The 20491-nt window shown below is 35.6% G+C and overlaps 1 protein-coding gene across 1 annotated transcript in view; it reads left to right on the forward strand.

Moving 5' to 3' along the window:
• The window catches only part of LOC125662456 (uncharacterized), a 55929-nt gene that overhangs the window by 18151 nt on the left and 17287 nt on the right, over positions 1-20491 (forward strand). The window contains exons 4-19 of the mRNA XM_056147397.1: positions 2104-2235; positions 2658-2882; positions 4203-4418; positions 7648-7770; positions 7888-8022; positions 8260-8400; positions 8532-8546; positions 8659-8927; positions 10575-10661; positions 10811-11206; positions 12973-13058; positions 15627-15690; positions 15949-16134; positions 18238-18461; positions 19349-19583; positions 19694-19843. Of these exons, the coding sequence (XP_056003372.1) occupies positions 2104-2235; positions 2658-2882; positions 4203-4418; positions 7648-7770; positions 7888-8022; positions 8260-8400; positions 8532-8546; positions 8659-8927; positions 10575-10661; positions 10811-11206; positions 12973-13058; positions 15627-15690; positions 15949-16134; positions 18238-18461; positions 19349-19583; positions 19694-19843 (2684 nt within the window). The remainder of the gene's footprint in view (positions 1-2103; positions 2236-2657; positions 2883-4202; positions 4419-7647; positions 7771-7887; positions 8023-8259; positions 8401-8531; positions 8547-8658; positions 8928-10574; positions 10662-10810; positions 11207-12972; positions 13059-15626; positions 15691-15948; positions 16135-18237; positions 18462-19348; positions 19584-19693; positions 19844-20491) is intronic.

Consider the following 20491-nt stretch of genomic DNA (forward strand, 5'->3'; position numbering starts at 1 on the left):
TTCTGAAAAGAAATAAAATTCCTAACAATGGAAAGATACTAAAGACTCTTCTATACCAAAGTTTCATGATAATGGTAGTAATTAGGACATTTCCCCATGATACATCCATGATACATGCACGCCTTGACGTACTTTTTCACTGTGAGAGTATATGGTGCGAGATGAACAGAGGTACATTTATAATTTACAACACTGATTTTTCTCGGGAAGCAACTGAGATGGGTGATATGCTCATGTCCAGGGATCTGTGATTACCCAACGTTCTATTTTATATTGCTTATATGAGTTATGAGATTGATCACTGGTCGTTATCTTCACCTTTCATTCATTATTTAAATTCTTTAAATTTTTCAATATTCCGTCACCGTACTCACATATTACCCACCACAATCCTATTGTCTGTTCCATCCATTTGTCACGATTCTCTATAAATGGATTCTCTGTTTTCACAAATACATGTAGCAGAGTTTCCGTACTCCCAAATAAGAGTCTCACTTGGATGAATAGAAGTATCATTCTAAATCATTCAGGGACTTTACACGTTGACCTATGTCTGTATGCTACCGTTCTCGATATGGTGACTTGAAATCAACCTGGGCAGTGACCATATGAATTATGTATTTGATTAAAATGAAGTTCATTCTGAAAAGAAATAAAATTGCTAACAATGGAAAGATACTAAAGACTCTTCTATACCAAAGTTTCATGATAATGGTAGTAATTAGGACATTTCCCCATGATACATCCATGATACATGCACGTCTTGACGTACTTTTTCACTGTGAGAGTATATGGTGCGAGATGAACAGAGGTACATTTATAATTTACAACACTGATTTTTCTCGGGAAGCAACTGAGATTGGTGATACCACGTGACGGAGTTTCAAGTAAAATTCAACATAAATATTAGGTACATTGTTTATCAAGTTTTTAAAATCCTATTTCAAAAGTGAATGGTCCAAATATTAAAACACCCGACAGGACTAAAATATTGGTATCATTAAATATTGCAACTAGAGGGAGTCTAACCTTGTATTATTTCAGAAAATTAAAAGAATCAATTCAACAGGAATTAGAGGAATTCAATGAAACAATGAAGAAAATGTACATTTACAAGTTAGCAACATTTAGGCCTTATAGCTCAAAATTCATTAGACAGGGACCCGGGCGACGTTTAGGACAATGTTAAAGTCTATCAATTACTTACTCACTGACTGGGACATCGTATCTGGATTCTCTTCAGAATAACTAAATCGACTCCTTAAATCTTATGATCATGCCCAGGGGTCTGTGATTACCCAACTTTCTATTTCATATTGCTTATATGAGTTATGAGATTGATGACTGGTCGTTATCTTCACCTTTCATTCATTATGGGGTCCGGAGAAATCAATTTTCACGGGCATCTCTGGTTTGCAGCACATTGATTTAATCAAACACCTGGTGTTTTTAATTAGGAACCTGATTTCGATTTACTAATTTTAATTAATGACATTTATAAGTGGTTTGGTTCTTTATTTTGATCAAATGCTATATACTAATTATTTACTTATTATATAAAATTTAAGTAAAAAGGAATAACTAAGTTAAATTATATTCTAATGTAAGTAAAATATTTTAGTAATTGATATGTATATTGGTAATAATTTTTAGTATCGATTCCTTATCATTATGATTTTAGGTAAAAATTATCACTAAGTAGAATTTTTTTCAAAAGTGTGTTTACCTGATCAAGATATAGCGCTCATGACGGGTTTAATCGGTCGAAAGGGAATGCTTACTCCTCCTAAGTACCTGATCCCACCTCTGGTGTATCCAGGGATCCGTGTTTGTCCAATTTGCTATTTTGTATAGTTGTTTGTTATATTCACCTTTCAAATTCACATATCAATTCAGTTTTCAGTTTAAAACACCTTTCCCTTCATTAATTAAAGTCAAAATGTACTTGTAACAATCGACAACAATACTGCTGTATTTTTTCAGTAAACAAGATATATTTGAACATCCGTATAAATGTACTGAATAATAAACAATTCTATCTAATAGTAGGTGTCGAACTTTTTCACCAATGACTAGAATTGTAAGGTTTCTAAATTCATTTAGGTTGTGAGACTGATTACTTTGGAAGTGACTGTCAGCCATGTATCAAGAACGACAACTGTGAAGTCTGTGATGTAAACAACGGGGAATGTTATGTCTGCAATACTAGTTATACGGGACCAAACTGTAGCATGAGTATATGATTCTATATTTTCATGTAAAACTGTAAAATGTGATGTATGTAGGTTTGTTATCATCTTATCAAAACATACCAGTCATTTATAATTGAAATTAATGTACCGCATCGGCATGCGAGGTCATTGGATGTAGCAGACGTAAATGTAATTAATAAATAAGGAGCATTGTGTCCACAGACGTGGTTATACGTGAACAGACTGTACCATGAATTCAATATCTTAGTATTCTATATCGGTTGATTTAAAAAAGTAGAATTAGTTATATAAAAGTAGATGTATTTCACATCAGTGTGTATTTTCTTTTAATTTTGAGGTATTTTCTGTGAAAAGATTATTGAATGAGGCAGGCATTGATTGTATTAGGTTCTGACGTAAGTCTACATTGTAATCGTTACAATACGTGTATCATCAATGTTGTAGGCACCGATAATGTAGCTCTACAGCAAAACACACAACTGTATTCCTATGATTGGTATCTTTATGGTTACATGTACCAGTCTTCCTATCTACTGGTGGATGGAAACACCACACAACCGAGCTGTATTGATTTCAAGTCTTACCTGAATGGAACGACATTTTCATTATACGTTTATCTTCGGAATGTGTACAACATCAAAAGTGTGCGGCTTTATTTTATCTATGAAGGTAAAGTGCTACATCTTTACGTTTTAGATCGATAAAACGGGGTATTGTAGGGCAGTTTCTTTATGTGTTCCTGTATCTAATTCAGTTTTGCAATACAATTCACACTTATGGACCTTAAAACAACAAAAACATAGAATTTTTGATTCAACATGTTTAGATGCCTAGCTATAAACACTGATAAATAGAAATCACTCGCACCACGCGGGGATTCACTTTCAAACATAGCAACAAAGCAAGAAATCGGGATATTGGTTCTTATGTATTTTATTCATCAAATTTGAAAACACAGGATGAAACAGTCAAAGGCTGACAAAAGGACTTTTGTCCATTAGGAATCATCCCTAACACGCATGTAAGAACGTGGAACTAAATGACTTATTGAACTTTATGAACACATGATATTCAACCTACAAATAATTAGAAATGGCATTATTGAGAGAGTCAATTTGAATCAGTGAACGTATCACCAGCTTACACGCAATGATAACTTATGAAGAGATAACACATGTTTTTATACAAGCGTTCAATTTATATTTAGTCACAGATGGTAAGGACACCCTGAAAGAAGTCGTTATCGGATATTCCCATCGCCTTGTAAAATCAAGTCGGTATCGTTAGAATACCACATTTCGGAAAACGGAAGCGTGGTTCCGTACTTACATTTAACTGTGACGTAAAGTGATGACATTTTCACTATAATTGTGTTTTTGTTTCATTTTATTCAATATCGAAACATTTATATCTTTCACAAAATGTAACAAAAACATGGAGCATCAACGGGGTCGAAATTAACTGACAATCTTCTGAAGAAGAAAAAACTAGCTCTTTTGAAATTCTGACTTTTCAGTTATAATGTAGTTTTTGTTTTAATCAAACTTTGTTGTTGGTGATCTATCATTTTGTGGTAGCTTAATTATATTCTTCAGGAAAACAAGATCTGATTCCAGGTCTTCCCAAGGAAATGAAACGGACTCGGTTGCACCTTTTTGTTTTGTTTTTTGTAAATATATCAATTCTACTTGTAACTGGCATTTTGATTTGCTGCGCACGCTAAGACAATCCTTTCTATTGTATGAATGTAACTTGGTATGGGGACACACACCCTTGACAACTAAGATGGTGCTACTTTTAAATTGCACCATGGAATGTTTTAAATTGATAGGCCTTCGAACTATGCCTACGAAATTGAAATAAAATACTATATTTCTATAACATTTCTTGTTGATCATTATGTCTCTTCTTACTGTGAATGGTTTTTTAATCATCATTTGAGGAAACGTAAATCAATCGAATAAACTTTTTTTTTCCATATTTTATTAGGTGTTGCTGATACTTTCGTCAATTATACAGTTTTCAATTGGAATTATGGATACTCCCATCATTCTGGAATAGAGAGGATATCTGCCAACTCTACAGAAGTAATAATTCCATTATCACACCAAGTACAATACCTCTACATCACTTTCAGCTTTTTAGCTGAGGAACTCGCAGAAATGAGTGATGTGCCAGTTTTATTTTGTGAAATAGAGATCAATGGTAATATTTTATGTTTATAGCTGTATCATAACTTTATACATATGCAGCGCAAGGTAAACCGTGACCCTTATACATAGTTATACATTTGTGTTGTCATTGTATATAATTATTAGTATTTACATCTGTGTATCAGTCCATATTCACCTAAATAAATTTCATAAACCAGTAAGCTTCATACCAGTCGCCTTGGAGACGAAAAGCCTTTTAACTCTATAGTCATTGTATCGCTAAAACATCGCTGTTTCAGCCCAAAACTATAGATAAACAAGAAACGAATATTTAATAGCACCATACATAGACGTTTTGTCTATTAATAATAATAGCTTTCATTCATATGTCGCTTTGATATATCCCTGTGTGCTCGAAATAAAGGACACCACAGAGTTGTCCACTTCTGTTTCATAATTAGATATTTTATTGAAAATAAACATTAACGGTAAACTGACAACTCAACTGTATGACAAACGGGATGATTTCAGCTTCTCCATCGTCAACTTCCCATATTTAAGTAGCAATATTCCATTATCACCTGCACATGGTGTTTATATATCTCAACTGATTCGATATGCAAGAGCTTGTTCTGCGTACAGTCAGTTTTTAAATCGAGGTAAGCAACTGACAAACAATTTGATGGTACAAGGGTTTCAACAGTCTCGATTGAAGTCAGCAATTTGCAAATTCTATGGTCGTTGTAACGATCTAGTTCGTCAGTACAACCTCGCATGGGGTCAAATGCTGTCTAACGTGTTTCATACCAATTGTTAAGCCGTTCTTGGCACACTGATTTTGAATGCGAATAACTCCGTTTACCTGATCAGGATATAAGGCTCACGGCGGGTGTGACCAGTCAACAGGGGATGCTTACTCCTCCTAGGCACCTGATCCCACTTCTGGTGTGTCCAGGGGTCCGTGTTTGCCCAACTATCTATTTTGTATTGCTTGCAGGAGTTATGAGATTGATCACTGTTCATTATCTTCACCTTACATACATATGACTAAGCTTGTGGCCTTTCACATAAAACTGGTGACCTCCTTATTTGTTTTATGAGCTCACTTGAGCTGAAAACTCAAAATGAGCTTTCCAAAGGACCCAATATTTTCACTTCTAATGCCGGATGGGTGACAGAGTAACAATTACTGTTCTGTTAAACTTATAAAGGTTGACACGACACCAAAAACAAATATATGGAGTTTATTATTTTGCTTAATAGAAATAGCAGTATATATCTGCTATGTTGCAGTACCACTAGCACATCAATATAAAGCGCCGTAATCAATTCGATGCGATTTCTTGTTTGCTTCCTTTTGTCTTCTTGTTTTTGTTTTTGCCGAGCATACCATGTTCAATGCTTCTATCTATAAATCTGCATTTTGCAAAATGTGAATATGAATACTGTAAACTTATTTGCCCTTTGCTTATTCAACTTATCAAAAATTACTTAATACTGTATCTGTGTTTGATATATAATTATGACAGTTTTACCCAAATACTTGAATATGAATGCATGAATGTAAATAACGACCGTTTCTTCACATTTTAGTCTAAATTATCTGAAAACGTTTAGAATTTTTTATTGATTTACAATTAGTGTATTGTATTTTTGAGTACCGCGTGGTGTATGAAAAGATGGGTGCATTTGTTTCTCATTATCTATGCATTACGAACGGAGAAGTTCACCAGTCGACTCTATCCGCACAGAAACATCGATGTTAAGTGAATCATAACCATAAAAACCCAACAGATTACGCTGAAATTGCCACCATATATAAATTCATGCAATTGTATGTCTCATATATTCCATTCAGTCGTCAAGAAGAAATAACAAAGGAATTAATTACAATTACAATTAATCACGGCGGGTGTGAACGGTCAACAGGGGATGTTTCCTCCTCCTAGGCACCTGATCCCACCTTTGGTGTGTTCTATTTTGTACTGTTCGTTATCTTCATCTTGCAAGTCTAAAATTACTCACTACACCTTACACGAGCTTATCAAATTACAACGAAATGATTTTGGCGTGAAATATATGATGTTATGTAATAGGTACATACTTTAGAAGTACTTTTTCCGCGCGATATTAATTTACGCTATGTACGCGGTCACAAGATTTCCGCGGAAATTTATCCCAGCGTACTTAAAGTAAATGAAAGGCATTAAGTGGCAATCTAATAAATCCGCCCAATTTTCTACCCGCGGAATAAACAGCAATTGTGATTCCGCGGACTTATGAACCCGTGGAAAAAAGTACGCTTACAGTATGTCAAAACGCAAAAGTATACAATTTTGGAGAGAGAATAACATTTCCGAAAATTTATTTCAATAAATAACGGAAAAGACACTTGCGGATTTGAACCCAGGAATTGCGGTTCAGTAACCCGATACCTTATCCACTGACTTACGTAGATATACAAAAAACCCGATCGATACAAGTAATCTCAGAATACATTTGAATCGCAATCTAGTGATGTAGTATCAGTAAAAGAAGATATATTGATGTAGTGAGCTACCTTTATGTCCATATACGGAAATTTAAAACTAAAATGTTTGACCCAAAGCGCTGTCTTTGTAGCGCTGTGAATACAATTGTTACTTGGAAATCAACAAAAGTTATATGTTTCCCTTGTCATCCATAACAACAGTCATAAATATGAGGTTCCATCTATTGAGTTTAATGAAAGGCTTGTAGAAGTGATGGAATGGCAGACCATTGACTTTCAGTCACCTTTCGGTTACGATTGAGTCATTTCAGTTGACGAAATGGCATGGTTTCATCCTGTGAATAATAACACATAATGGAAGGTCACACCCTGCAAGTCCAGTAAACAAAGTAGGAAAAAATGCTTCGGAAATGATTCGACACAATCAAGTACTAACAATAAACACCATCGTCCGATGCAGAAGTCGAGCGCAGAAAACGCGAACAGTCACCACAAAACCAACGACCTAATTATCGGAAAATATCAACAGTAGGACCCCGAATCTGTGTTATTTTGCTCAATTCCCGATTTTACGATTTTCGCATTTCTTTCAAACCACAGTCATCATTGATTTGGGTAATTACAGGTCCAAACTTGTATGTGATTATGATATATAAAAGGCGAAATTAATTGACGTGATCTGTCTCATATTTTCTACAAAGAAATAACTTATGATGAATACAAATTAAGAGAAAAGAAAACATTATAATACAGCATCCTAATTCCTCATATCTTTATTTGTCCCTCTCAGGATGTCCTGCTAATCATTACGGCAGTCCTTGCAGACCCTGTCCTGTAAATTGTGACCAATGTAATGCCCTTGACGGGTCCTGTGTTTGTCAGGCTGGATACAAGGGAGAAAACTGCACTGAAGGTAGTCAATAAAATGTTCAGTGTTTGGATATAAATTGGAAAAAAAATCTTTATTATAAACTAATGTTTTCACATTTGATTCCTTCTTAATTTTGAAAACTGGGTTTCACTATTATAGCGTGTTCGAATAGCACATACGGTGTGAACTGTGCGTACAACTGTGGATATTGTTTCAACGAAACGTGTGATCACGTGACTGGGAATTGTTTACTCGGTTGTGATGGAGGTTGGACAACAAGTAAATGTAGTACAGGTATTACTGACATTAATACTTCTACAAATAAAGCAAGACTTATATGTGATAATAAAAGCTACGCCCTGAAACTATTACACGTTAACAGTAATGCTAGATAAGATGGACGTATTCATAAACCAAAGAAATAATCCCTTTGATATCATGAACTCCTAATAAAGATTCAATACATACCACAAAGAAATGCATTGATTACATTGAATTATTCATAATGATTGGATTTTTTTTTAAATGTAGCTTGCAGCAGTGGCTGGTATGGACATAGTTGTGCGATGAGATGTAGCAGTCATTGTATAACACCTCACGTGTGTGATCACGTTACCGGAACTTGTCTTGGAGGATGCGCCACCGGATGGATAAATAAAACATGTGATTCTGGTTCGTGTTTCATTATAGTGTATATTTTAAAAATGAAAGGAGAAGATAACGAACAGTCATCAAGCTCATATGTTTACAATCTGTCTTCGTTTTTCTTTTGTCGTTTGAAAATTTCATTATTTTATTTTCAGTTGATACTGAATACTGTGAGTATTGGCTTTCTCAGGAGTGGGTGGGACTATATATCTAAAGTATTTTTGTAACGCTTGATTTACGTTATCTGATAATATATGCTTTCTGAATTTTTTTCTGTGTCAGGCGTTGACTGGGCACCATCGGATGTGTCCGTAAGCTATCATAATATAACATGGAGACAAGAGGATGCCGGTTTTGTGGTCAGATACGATCCTGCTATTACCCTTGTATGCAACTTCAGCGTGAAGTCCGACGAAGATTTGTTATATGATGTCACATGGTTCATTGATGGACTGGAAGTTGTTAATCAGACTGTTGACTCGTCCAGTAATTACACTGCTGTGATAACGGCGCATGACTTCCTAAGAGCTCAAAAGAAAATAGGATCACATGTAAAATGTTATGCTTGTAAATAATCTGTATTTTGAATAATATAATGTAATATTAATATAATAACAAACTTCAGCACATAAAATTAAATACATATCATGAAATTGAAAGAAACAAAACAGTGTTATGGTATATACTAGATGTTGAATATCTTTAAAAACACATCGCATATTTCTAAACGTTTTAGCTTACCTGAGCTCAAAGCTAAAATGAGTTTTTCTGATCGCCTGTTGTCCGTCGTCTGTCCGTCAACAACCTTTTTTACATTTTCGACTTTTTCTCCAGAACAACTGAGCCTATTATAACCAAACTTAGCCAAAACCATCATTTGGTAGAGGAATTTCAAGTTTGTACAAAAAAGGGGCATGCCTTCTTCAAGTGAGAGATAAGCACAAAAATGCAAAAATAGGGTTTGGTCATTTCAAAATTTTCTTCTCAAGAACCACCTAGACAGATGAGCTGAAATATACATGAAAACTTCCTTATATCATGCAAATTCATGTTTGTCAAACTCATTACCCCTGGGTTTAGGATGGGGCCATTATAGGGATCAAAGTTTTACATACAAATATATAGGGACATATTTTCAAAGCCTCACCTCAAAAACCACTTAGCCAGAAAATCTGATATTTCCATGAAAGCTTATTGAAATAGTGCAGATTTAAGTTTGTTAAAATCATGGCTACTGGGGGTAGTATGGAATCACAATAGGGATCAAAGTCTTATATACAAATATATAGGGATAATCTTTAAACATCTTTTTCTGAAGAACCACTGGGCCAGAAAAGGTGAGATTTACCTGGAAGCGTCCCAACATAGTGCAGATTCAAGTTTGTTAAACTCATGATCCATGGACCAATAAATGAGGCCACAATGGCGGATAAATTTTACATACCATTAAAAAGACTCGTTTTAAAAGTCTTCTTAAGAAACATTGGGCCAAGAAGTTTACATTTACAGGAAAGCTTCCTGACCTAATGCAGATTCAAGTCTGTAAAAGTCATGGTCCTCGGGGGTAAGATGAGACTAAAGTAGGGGATAAGAGTTTTTACATACAAATACATATGGAAAATCATTACAGATCTTCTGAAGAATCAATGGACCAGAAAAGTTTACATTTACATGGAAGCTTTCTAACATAATGTGCAGATTCAACTTGATAAAAATCATCGTCATCGGAAGTAAGATGGGGCCATAGTAGGGGATCAAAGTTTTTATATACAAATATATATGAAAAATCATTAAAAAGTTTCTTCTGAAGAATGACTGGGCCAGAAAAGTCTACATTTACATGAAAGCTTATTCAAATTTAGTAAATTTAAGGGCCCCGGGAATAGGATGGAGCTACAATAGGGATCAAAGTTTTATAAGCCAGTATATATATATATATATATATATATATATATATATATAATCCAAATAGAAAGAGTTGATATCACACAGTCAAATAAATTCAATAAAAAAAGCAGGAAAATATACAGTTCCAAAATATATTTAAATATATTTTGGAACTGTATATTTTCCTGCTTTTTTATTTTATGCGTGTAATGTTGTATATTTTGAAAACATGCGATGTGTTCTTTAAAGAAATATTTTTCTATTTACCATTGCATATAACACTGGCTGAAATGTTCCATATTTGATGTAAGGTACATTGCAAAGTCGGGACTAAGCGCAAATCAGAGGATATTCCGTGCCTTTTCAAAATGGGGAATCCATTTTTTGCCGGGATAAAGGTATGTAACAATGGTCGTCGTAGTGTAATGTAACGGGGATGTGAATCAATAGCTTAGATTTTGTTCTGCAAATGTTTAATCGTATTGTCATGGTATAACACATGCATCAAAAGCGTACTGATATACAGTTAACTACATGTCTCTTTCAGATTGTTAACCCTAATATAGAGCTGGAAAGGAAGGGTTCTAGGAACGTAGAGTTGGAGATGACGATCCCGTTTGCCACTGAATCTCTTTATGTCAATGGTGTTCCACAAACAGTAAGCGACCTGAATATACACATGACTTTCAAGACGGACGGTCTGTCGAAATGCAGTGGGGGAGGATCATCAAACCAGTGTGAGGTCAAAGTGAAAAGCTACAGCTATAACGACAGACACAAATATCAGAACGATGAATGGAAGCAGAACATATCATTTCCGGTTTACAGCCAGGATACTGATGGTTACGTCATCAGTAGTCAAATGACTCTACGATTAAAGACAGGAGGGACTAGCGGAATAGGAAGTAAACTATTTGAACACGTTCCCCTCCCTGATATATCGGTGAGTCCTGACGTATTGACCTCCATATAAGTAAAGTATTGACTTTCACACATTTGCAAATGACCTATAAATTGATCGCAAAGTCATCAACACTTCAGTTAAACGATTTATGCACAGGTCTCAAGGAATATACAAACATGGTATTTGCTGCATTTCAGCCTGCTCTTGTAATTAGTATATATCATTGTTTAAAAAAAATAAGATGTCATTTTTTAGTGTTATTGGGATATGTCATAAATGTAACGTTGGTCACTTGATCATATCCTATAACGTCCATTATATATTGATGGCTTTATAGTAGATTTGATCACGTACCAACTTCATGTCATATCCCAATAACACTCAAAAATGATATTTTGTTTCTCATATTTATATTTTCTATTTTGGTTTGTGTTCTTACGAGCTTACATGATTATGTAACAGATGGCCGATATAACGATTGTACAACATAAAATATAGTAATACATAATCAGGAGCAATATCGAAAAAAATGCAAGATATCGATATTTGATTATGAAGGTTGAAAAAAGACGAAACAAGTGTAAAATAAAACTAATTAAGAGGGTAAAGTCAACTGAATTGAAGATAAAAAGAGCGGAGTAAACTACGTCCGTGATGTGATTTAGTCGCGATCAGCGATGGAGAAACTGGTGCTGGCCTAGACTATTCATTTGATAACGCAATTATTGAAGATTATTACAGATTCGACAGCAATTCAAAGGATCATAGATAATTAATGGAATATAAAATGGTTCACGTTAACATTAATGTTTTCGTCGCGTTAGGACTCACGATTGCAGCCATGTAGGAGACGATCCGGGGCAGTAGGACATATTTAGACGAAGTGCAGGTAGGTTACTTCATTTGATTACCTTCAGAGTGTGTATGAGAAAATAAAAACGAACTGACAAAATCTTTGTTCACATCTGAGATTTATGTTGTAGAATTTATCGAAAACTCACACCGGTACCCTGACATGAACATATTGTTTCGAGCCTCGGAACCAGCCTCGTTCATTCGCTCATGCCTAGTCATAGCCGTGATGTCATAAAGTAAATATGCTGATAACTCTACTTTCATTTTTTCGCTTCCAATATCAAAATTATTTTATGAATTTACCATGTTGCAGAAGTTGCAGTTTAGGCATAGTTGCAGACGGGATTTAAAACTATTTAAAATGAAACAATTGAACGGTATGTATAATGCTTATGTTTTATGAATTGATGAAATTCTTGTCTGTTTACAAAATAAACTTTGTCTAAATATCCTTATGCGTTTGTGTCTGTTATGATGTCATTGCAGTGGCGGATCCAGCGTTTACGAAAGGGGCATAATACTCAGCCATTTTAGGTGCCAATCTGGAATTGTACTTGCACTATTTCTACTTTTTAAATTTGTGTCGAAAGCGGGGGGGGGGGGGGGGGGTTCTAAATCCCCACTGCATTGCATAAGCAAGAAGTCAGGTGAAAGTACAGGAAATGGCGTTTGAAGCGGTTATAGTATTCATACGCAAGGAAATACTGATTTGGAATTGTATATCCATATTTCTTTTGGATAATATATTAAAGTGCGAGGGTACGCTAGAGAAATAACTCTCACTGCTAAATGGTGTAAGGCGCCTTGCATAAGGCATAATGATACCTGTTAATGCTGCAGTTGTATAAAAGATAATCTCGCAAGATCGGAAAATTTATATTGCGGTGGGATACAAATGGAATATCTTCATTGCATGATTTGAAATTTTACGATAATTCTATCTATTTCAGATCCGTGTACGAGAAGCGAACGAAGCATGGAAAGGAAGGTCTTGTGGTGTTCGAGCAGACCCTCACATGTACACATTTGATGGAAAGTAAGAATATTTCAAATGGTCATATCACTCACAACTTCTTCTATTCGACCAATTAAGAACATACTGAAATATCAATGTGGAAAGGTAAATATAACGAACAGTAAGCAATCTCATAACTCCTTTAAAGAATACAAAAAAATAAAAGTAGGGCAAATTGAAACCCCTGGATATATCAGAGGTGGGATCAGGTGCCTTGGAGGAGTAAACATCCCTTTCGACCGATTATACCTGCCACGAGCCCTATATCCTGATCAGGTATATTTAATTGCTGTGATAAGATTTAGAAATTCATTTCAAAATTAAGAATTATCTCCCTCATGCATAACTCTTATCCTTAGACGAATTTTACTCCACTTTTTTGGCACTCTGTTTTAACTATAATAGCTCTAGCAAGTTTATTGTTATTTCGGATTTCAAACATTTCGGTTGAGCATCACTGAAGAGACATTATTTGTCGAAATGCGCATCTGGTGCATCAAAATTGGTACCGTGTAAGTTTTACATTATGACCCCTGGGTGGAGACCTCTGCTGATGGACTGTTAGTCCCCGATGATATCTACAGCGCAGTAAATATTTTCTACCTGCATACTGAGGTTTATATCGGGTTTCTTGAATCTGTTACAGTTCATACATTACATATTTTGACACCACCCCTTGATTATCATACGATGACCCTGTTTTAATGTCTGATTGATAAACTTTTTCCCTAATGCATATACTTATCTTTTATAAAGGAGAAGCATGAAAATACAAGTAGAAGAATGACATGTTTTTCCTTGAAAACTGGCCAAAAAACGTCATTGGACATACTCCCCTTAAAAATCTCTGACAATGACCCATATCTTTTTCTTGTAATTAGTAAGCTTTTGTCTTTTAGAATCACACTCTAATAAGTAATGAAAGATACAATGGGCCTATACCTTCCAACCACTGATGTACCCGGACTAATGGGACAGTCCAAGATCATGTTTATCCGTATTTGGATGGGTATATCCATTTGTTATATAAGTTGATTGATTGGTCTCTCGGTCTATTCAAATATAATACATTATCGATGATGACCTTCCGCATGCGGGACAAGCGCTGTACCTCTAGACCACCGCGGCGGTTAAAGGGAAATTTCCAGAATGTAAAGGGCGATTATAGAACACCCCCTCCCAACATGTATTATGGTTGATTGATTGATGTTTTCCTCCACACCCAACGATTTTTCAGTTATCTGGTGGCGGCCAGTTTTTATTGGTGGAAGAGAGAACCTAGATACAATGTAGTTTGGAAGAGATCATCGACCTTCCGAAAGTAAACTGGGAAATTTCCTCACTTACCGGCGCGAGCGGGATTCGAACCCGCGCCGACAGAGGTGATAGGCCGTGTGATTTTGAGCGCGATGCTCTGACCACTCTGCCCCGGAGATATTGCGGAGGCATCATTAACATCTTCCCCCATATCAAACAACACGAATTATTTATTTGAAGCAACAAAACGGGTAAACTAAAGTAAATAATGATAGCCAGGAATATGCACAGTTGGATAATTCACATCATTCATGAACGGGAGTCACTTTGGAAGTGAACTAGGAATATCAGATCAGATGCAGTACAAACGCAATGTGAGTGAAGTTGTTCAAACGTGCTTCCAGAGCAGACATAGTTTCGACTAAAATTATTTGGATGTGGCAAAGTCCATCATTTAAATGTTGACAAAATGTTATAGTAATCCATTTCTGCCAATGTGATAATTACCGACCGTTACCAAAAAGGACGAAAACAGCTTTACAGTACGCAACAATCACCACTGACATTTCAAAAGTCATACATCTTGTAATCTCGTGTGGTAATTTTGACATAATATTCATTTTGGCTTATATTGAAATGATGATCGAAACATTATCGAATGCAAGTATATGATTCATTGCATATGATTTTTATAAAATTCGATTGGCGCTCAGTTTTTATTTTTAAATTCGGTTTTTCTTCATTTTAACACATTGACACTGCAATCGTTATTCAGAATTAAATTATTTTACTCTCAAGTTGACAACCTGTGTAAAACATTTAGGGTAACTCAAATTGAAATGTTAAAGCGATGAAGGCTAAATATCGTGCTCTACTGTAATCCGATCAACTTACCCCAGAGTCAACCGGTGTTCAAAAGAAAGTGAAAATAATTTACACGGTCATGGTCTTTACCGTAGGTAGTGTATCTATGTAACCGAAAGTAAAAGGTAACCAATCAGAAAACGGGTATATATATATTTGGATACATGTATTTCGGTTCAATGTGCTATTCCTACATTTTACGTTTGATACTATCTTATGGGATTTGAAGAGGGTTTAGAAACTTTAGTCGCACATGATGACGAAGAGCAAAACTTCTGGCCAGAATGTTGGAATTCCAACAGGGATACAGAATAAAATTTACACAACTTGTTTTTGATGACATAACACTGATATGAGAGGCACATGTATATGCTGGGATGAATTATTACAGTAAACATATCAATAATCAATTGTAAGATACAAATAATAATAGAAAGTAATTTTAAATAAACTGAATATTTTTTGCAGATCTTATGAATGTCAGATTCCGGGACAGTTTATCAACTACAGAAATCAACATCAATTACAATGGGTAATGTAATGCAATGTATGATAATGTACATGTATACAGATTTTTTTTCACTCTGACTAATTTATATTTAGATGTAAGCATTGACTTCATCATCGATGAATATTGACTTCAGAGTGAAAGGGGTTTGGAATACATTTCTTTACATGCCGATGTACGAGAGTTGGGTAATATTCTTTTTAAAGATTATTTTATGTCTGAATACGTTATGGGACTTTGCATAAAAATGATCCCATTCTTGCATTGTACCTTTCTCTATAGATTCAATCCAAACTTCACTTATGTTTCCCGTCATATGGCGGCCCCTGGTGTGTCTGCGCAGTGGCGGCTAGATCCGGCAGAGACGTGTTTGTCATCGATCTGTGTGGAGGAAGTGGCGTCATCAACTTTGAGTTATGCGATGACAACGTTCTTCGAGTGACAAAGGTCCATGATAGACATTACAAGGTAATGTTTATAAATTATTTTAAAATATACGATTCTTCCATAGCATTTGAAGTTGTGATTACATATCGCAGTTTATGAACGTGAATTGTATTGTTTTATATGATAGTTATACATTCTAAAGTTCTGGAAATAAATGGCTTCGGTGCAGGTGCAAGATTCCATAAATTGAAATATTCGATAGTTACATATATTTATTCGATAAATGTTTGGGAAAATTATAAATATGCCTAACATCCTTAATGTTTTTCCAAAAGCGTTGATTATTGTGAGATTTGGGGGTATAGTTTGCAACAATGATCGGTAGTTGTGCCTTCCCCATTCGAGCCTCACCGATATGCATGTTTCATCTCCTGCTTCATACAAAATAGCAGCAAACAATCATCACCTTTCATTTGCGCCGGTGCGTTATTTACATACGATTGACTTTATTACTCTAATGGTTTATGGAGATTAAGGGCGATTTCAAGATCACAATATGATATAACGATCATAGTAGCGCATACGAAAAATTGGAGATTTACATCAAAAGAACAAATAAAACGTCTCATTAGAAAAGCAGATTTACACATACACTGCTTGATTCTAGAACGCGGTAGTAAAGAAAACTATTTCGGCATTTTCCCCGCGATACAACTACATGTATAGACCTGTATGTAATGACCATGTTTATATTGCGACGTCATCTAGTGTGAAGTACACACAGGTACCTATTTCCAAGGGATCCCAAATTCATAAAATTAAAATATTGGTACATAATCTCCGACACTTCAGGGTTATCTGCACAACACTGTCATTTTAAAACGGTGGAGGTTCAAGCTGTCAGCCTTATTGAAAAACCGCGACCGATTGTAGAAGGGAATTACCACAATAATTATATAGACCACCGTGGTAGTCTAGAGGTAGATCGTTCATCCCGCATGCGGAAGGTCGATGTTCGAACCCCTGCCTAGACCTTAATCGTTAAAACAGGTAGTGACATTTATATAGTCAAACTCTCGTCATCGGGTGTGAAAGCTAGAGGTCTTTGGAGAAATTCAATCTGAAAGTTGTCCACCTTTCAGTTTCCTTTCTGGGGAGCAAATATTATGACAACACTTAATGTAACGACATTGTCTTTGTTTGTAAGGTTCATTATTATCCCGTTTTTTTTAAAACGAACTTGGCATTAAATCTACTTTTGGTAAACGCACTTATACTCTAACCACTCTTTCAAATAATGAATCTCTTCAAAGACAATGCTTTAGTTTCAGACCCATTTAATATCCCTGTCAATGGGTCTGATGAATATTAGTTAATGTACTTGTACCTGTACTGGATTCCTAAACGGCTATTGTTGTTTTTAAAGTGATCGTTAAACTTCTGCGGGACTGGGTTTAAGATCGCTGCGGATGCATATTGCTGTGACATTGAACGAACATTTAGGCTAGCCCTGCACAGGGCACATATGTTTGTGGACGGGATCCCGGCACCCCATTGTATCTATGAATGTTCGATTCCATTAATTCGGATGTGGTTTGATAAAATACGTAACTTCAGAGTGTATTCATTTCAATGGAATACATTAATCTTGCATAGAAACCGTTTTTACAGATGACATGTCACCGATCATAATACATGTGATTGGTGATATGACACTTTTGAAACGGTTTCTATTCGATATTTGTGTATTTTATTGAAATTACTAGTAATACACCGAAAGTGCTTTATTTTAATGGACAATCTTTGATGCATGCAAAGTCTTCGACATGTATTTCCTACAGGATAACTTTGATACATTGAATCACTATGTGATAATGTTGATTGTTACTTTGTATTTTACGGATTGATATGCCTCTTTCTACGCCGGTCTAATATGTGATATGAGTTTTTGGACCACACGCTGATCTCGACTAATCTGACGTCATCTGTCAGTACAGAGTCGCCATAATCAGGAACACGATAGAATATGTTATTTTACGTTCCTTCGAGGATATTCCTAATATATGAAGGCGTCAACGGATGTAAAATGATTACGTATATGTAATATAATAGAGCTTTCTGTGTGTCTTAAACTGATGTACTTAACGATTTGTCATTGATAATATTCATTAATTCCATTTTAAGGTATATTTTCCCACTGGTACAACCCTTTCAATATATATCATGGAATGGAGTGGGCACTACAACATTGACCTAGAAATTCTGCCGTCTGCCCCGGATGTTGGAAAAGCTGACGGTTTGTGTGGATATTTTGACGGAGTAAAAGACAATGACTTCAAAAGAAGAGACAGCAACATCACTGACGACATAAGCATCATATATCCCAATGATTTTTCAAATTCATGGAGGTTTGTATTGTCAAGCAAAAAATCAAATGTCAAAGTTTATCAAGTACGCTTCATACATTTCATTGCCTGTAATTGGGAACCAAGGTATTCAATGAAATGTGAAGATAAGAACAGTGATCAATCTCATAACTCCTATATGTAATACATAATATATAGTTGGGCAAACACGGATCCCTGAACACATCAGGGGTGGGATCAGGTGTCTAGGAGAAGTAAGCATCCCCTGTCTATACCAATGTATATATATTTACCTGATCAGGATATGGGGCTCACGGCGGGTGTGACCGGTCAACATGGGATGCTTACTCCTCCTAGGCACCTGATCCCACCTCTGGTGTATCCAGGGGTCCGTGTTTGCCCAACTATCTATTTTGTATTGCTTGTAGGAGTTATGAGATTGATCACTGTTCGTTATCTTAACCTTGCATTGATACCTTGCATACCTTAGTTATTAGATTTTTATATTTAGGTTTTCCGGGGGCCATTGCAAGCGTTCCTTGGAATACATTAGTGACTTCATTAATTATGGATATAGATAATCATAATTATGTTTAGTAAACGCATTTCTACAAAAGTTGATAATAACAAATATTCATCAATCTTATATTTCGAATAGTAATGAAAATCATAATCCTAATAAGTTTACAAAGTTTATAACATAACAAACACGACTCCTAAAACAGCAGAGGTAGATCAGCTGTCTGAAATGAGTAGGGAATACCCTATGTGCAACCACATCCACAGTGAACCCTATGTCCTGATCTGGTAACCACGTAATCCAAAGTCAAAATCAGTATAAAATGGACAATTATTTATAAAGATATCAGCCAACAGTTTTAGTTTACTGAATAGAAATGAACATAAATATTTGCATACTATTTGAACAGGATACAGGACAGTGAGAACCTCTTTACTGGGGACAGTTCGGTCTTCAGCAGTCTGAAGTCTATATCTACCATTCTGGTCCCTCAGTGCACATGTACCGACGACGGTAAAACCGAGTGTTCTTACAGTACATTTACACCATGTAGTTCAAACCGAGGAAAGCAATATACCTGTAACGTTCACCTCGTGAAAAACAGGAGGCGGAAAAGAGACGTGTCTGGAGCAGATCTTTCAGAAGTGCGTTTCCTTTATCCATATTTATTGAAACATTGTACATGCCCATTGTAAAATATTGCTCTCAATGTTTCTCTCTTATCACAAAGTAATATACATTTACATTTGTTTAGACAAGAAACATCACTTTCGTGCAGACAACGGAGTACGCAGAAGCGGTTTGTATGCAGGCTTTCCAGGAATCATCGGAGTACAGCTTATGTCAACAGCACGTAACAGACCTTAGTAATGTCACCGTGTCTAATTGTATCGAAGATATCAAGGTATATGCACTTCCAATTACATTTTTTTTTTTATTAAAACCATGTTTACATCTATACTCTCTTGAATACGATAGAATACTGGTGACAAACATCAAACTTAATGCACTTGTTCGTTCTCATATACATGTATATACTTTAAGGTTTCAAGATCATTCTGCATATTTTGAGCTATTGTCTACTCATTAACTTGAGAACTCGTTGCTTAATCTAAATCAGATTTGTTGCTCTGATACATCCTCGGGAATATGAAGTGAAAATCAAGAGTGTTTTGGACATGACCTTAAAGTAGAGGACACATTGGCACGTTCAAGAGTCCTAAGTGCTACGGCCTTGTGCTCTAATCATACGTGTAAATGTGTGATACTTCACCTTAAATTAGTGACGTCTAAATATGAGTGACAAATTCCCTCAACAATATATCATGTATACAATGTGATCGTCGGACCAAGCGAAGCATGGAATGGTGATCGGCGTGTCCGAAGTGATAATCATAATTATATTACGTACGAGATATTATAATTCATTTCAGAATATATTTTTATGATATTCCACTTGCGCTAAACGCCCCATTAATATCTAAATATGAAAAGGGAGAGGGGCATATGCCTCTGCGGGATTTATTAGGAACGAAGGCGCCAACATTTCGAT

Source organism: Ostrea edulis, chromosome 8 (assembly GCF_947568905.1).
Source record: "Ostrea edulis chromosome 8, xbOstEdul1.1, whole genome shotgun sequence".
Lineage (NCBI taxonomy): Eukaryota > Metazoa > Mollusca > Bivalvia > Ostreida > Ostreidae > Ostrea > Ostrea edulis.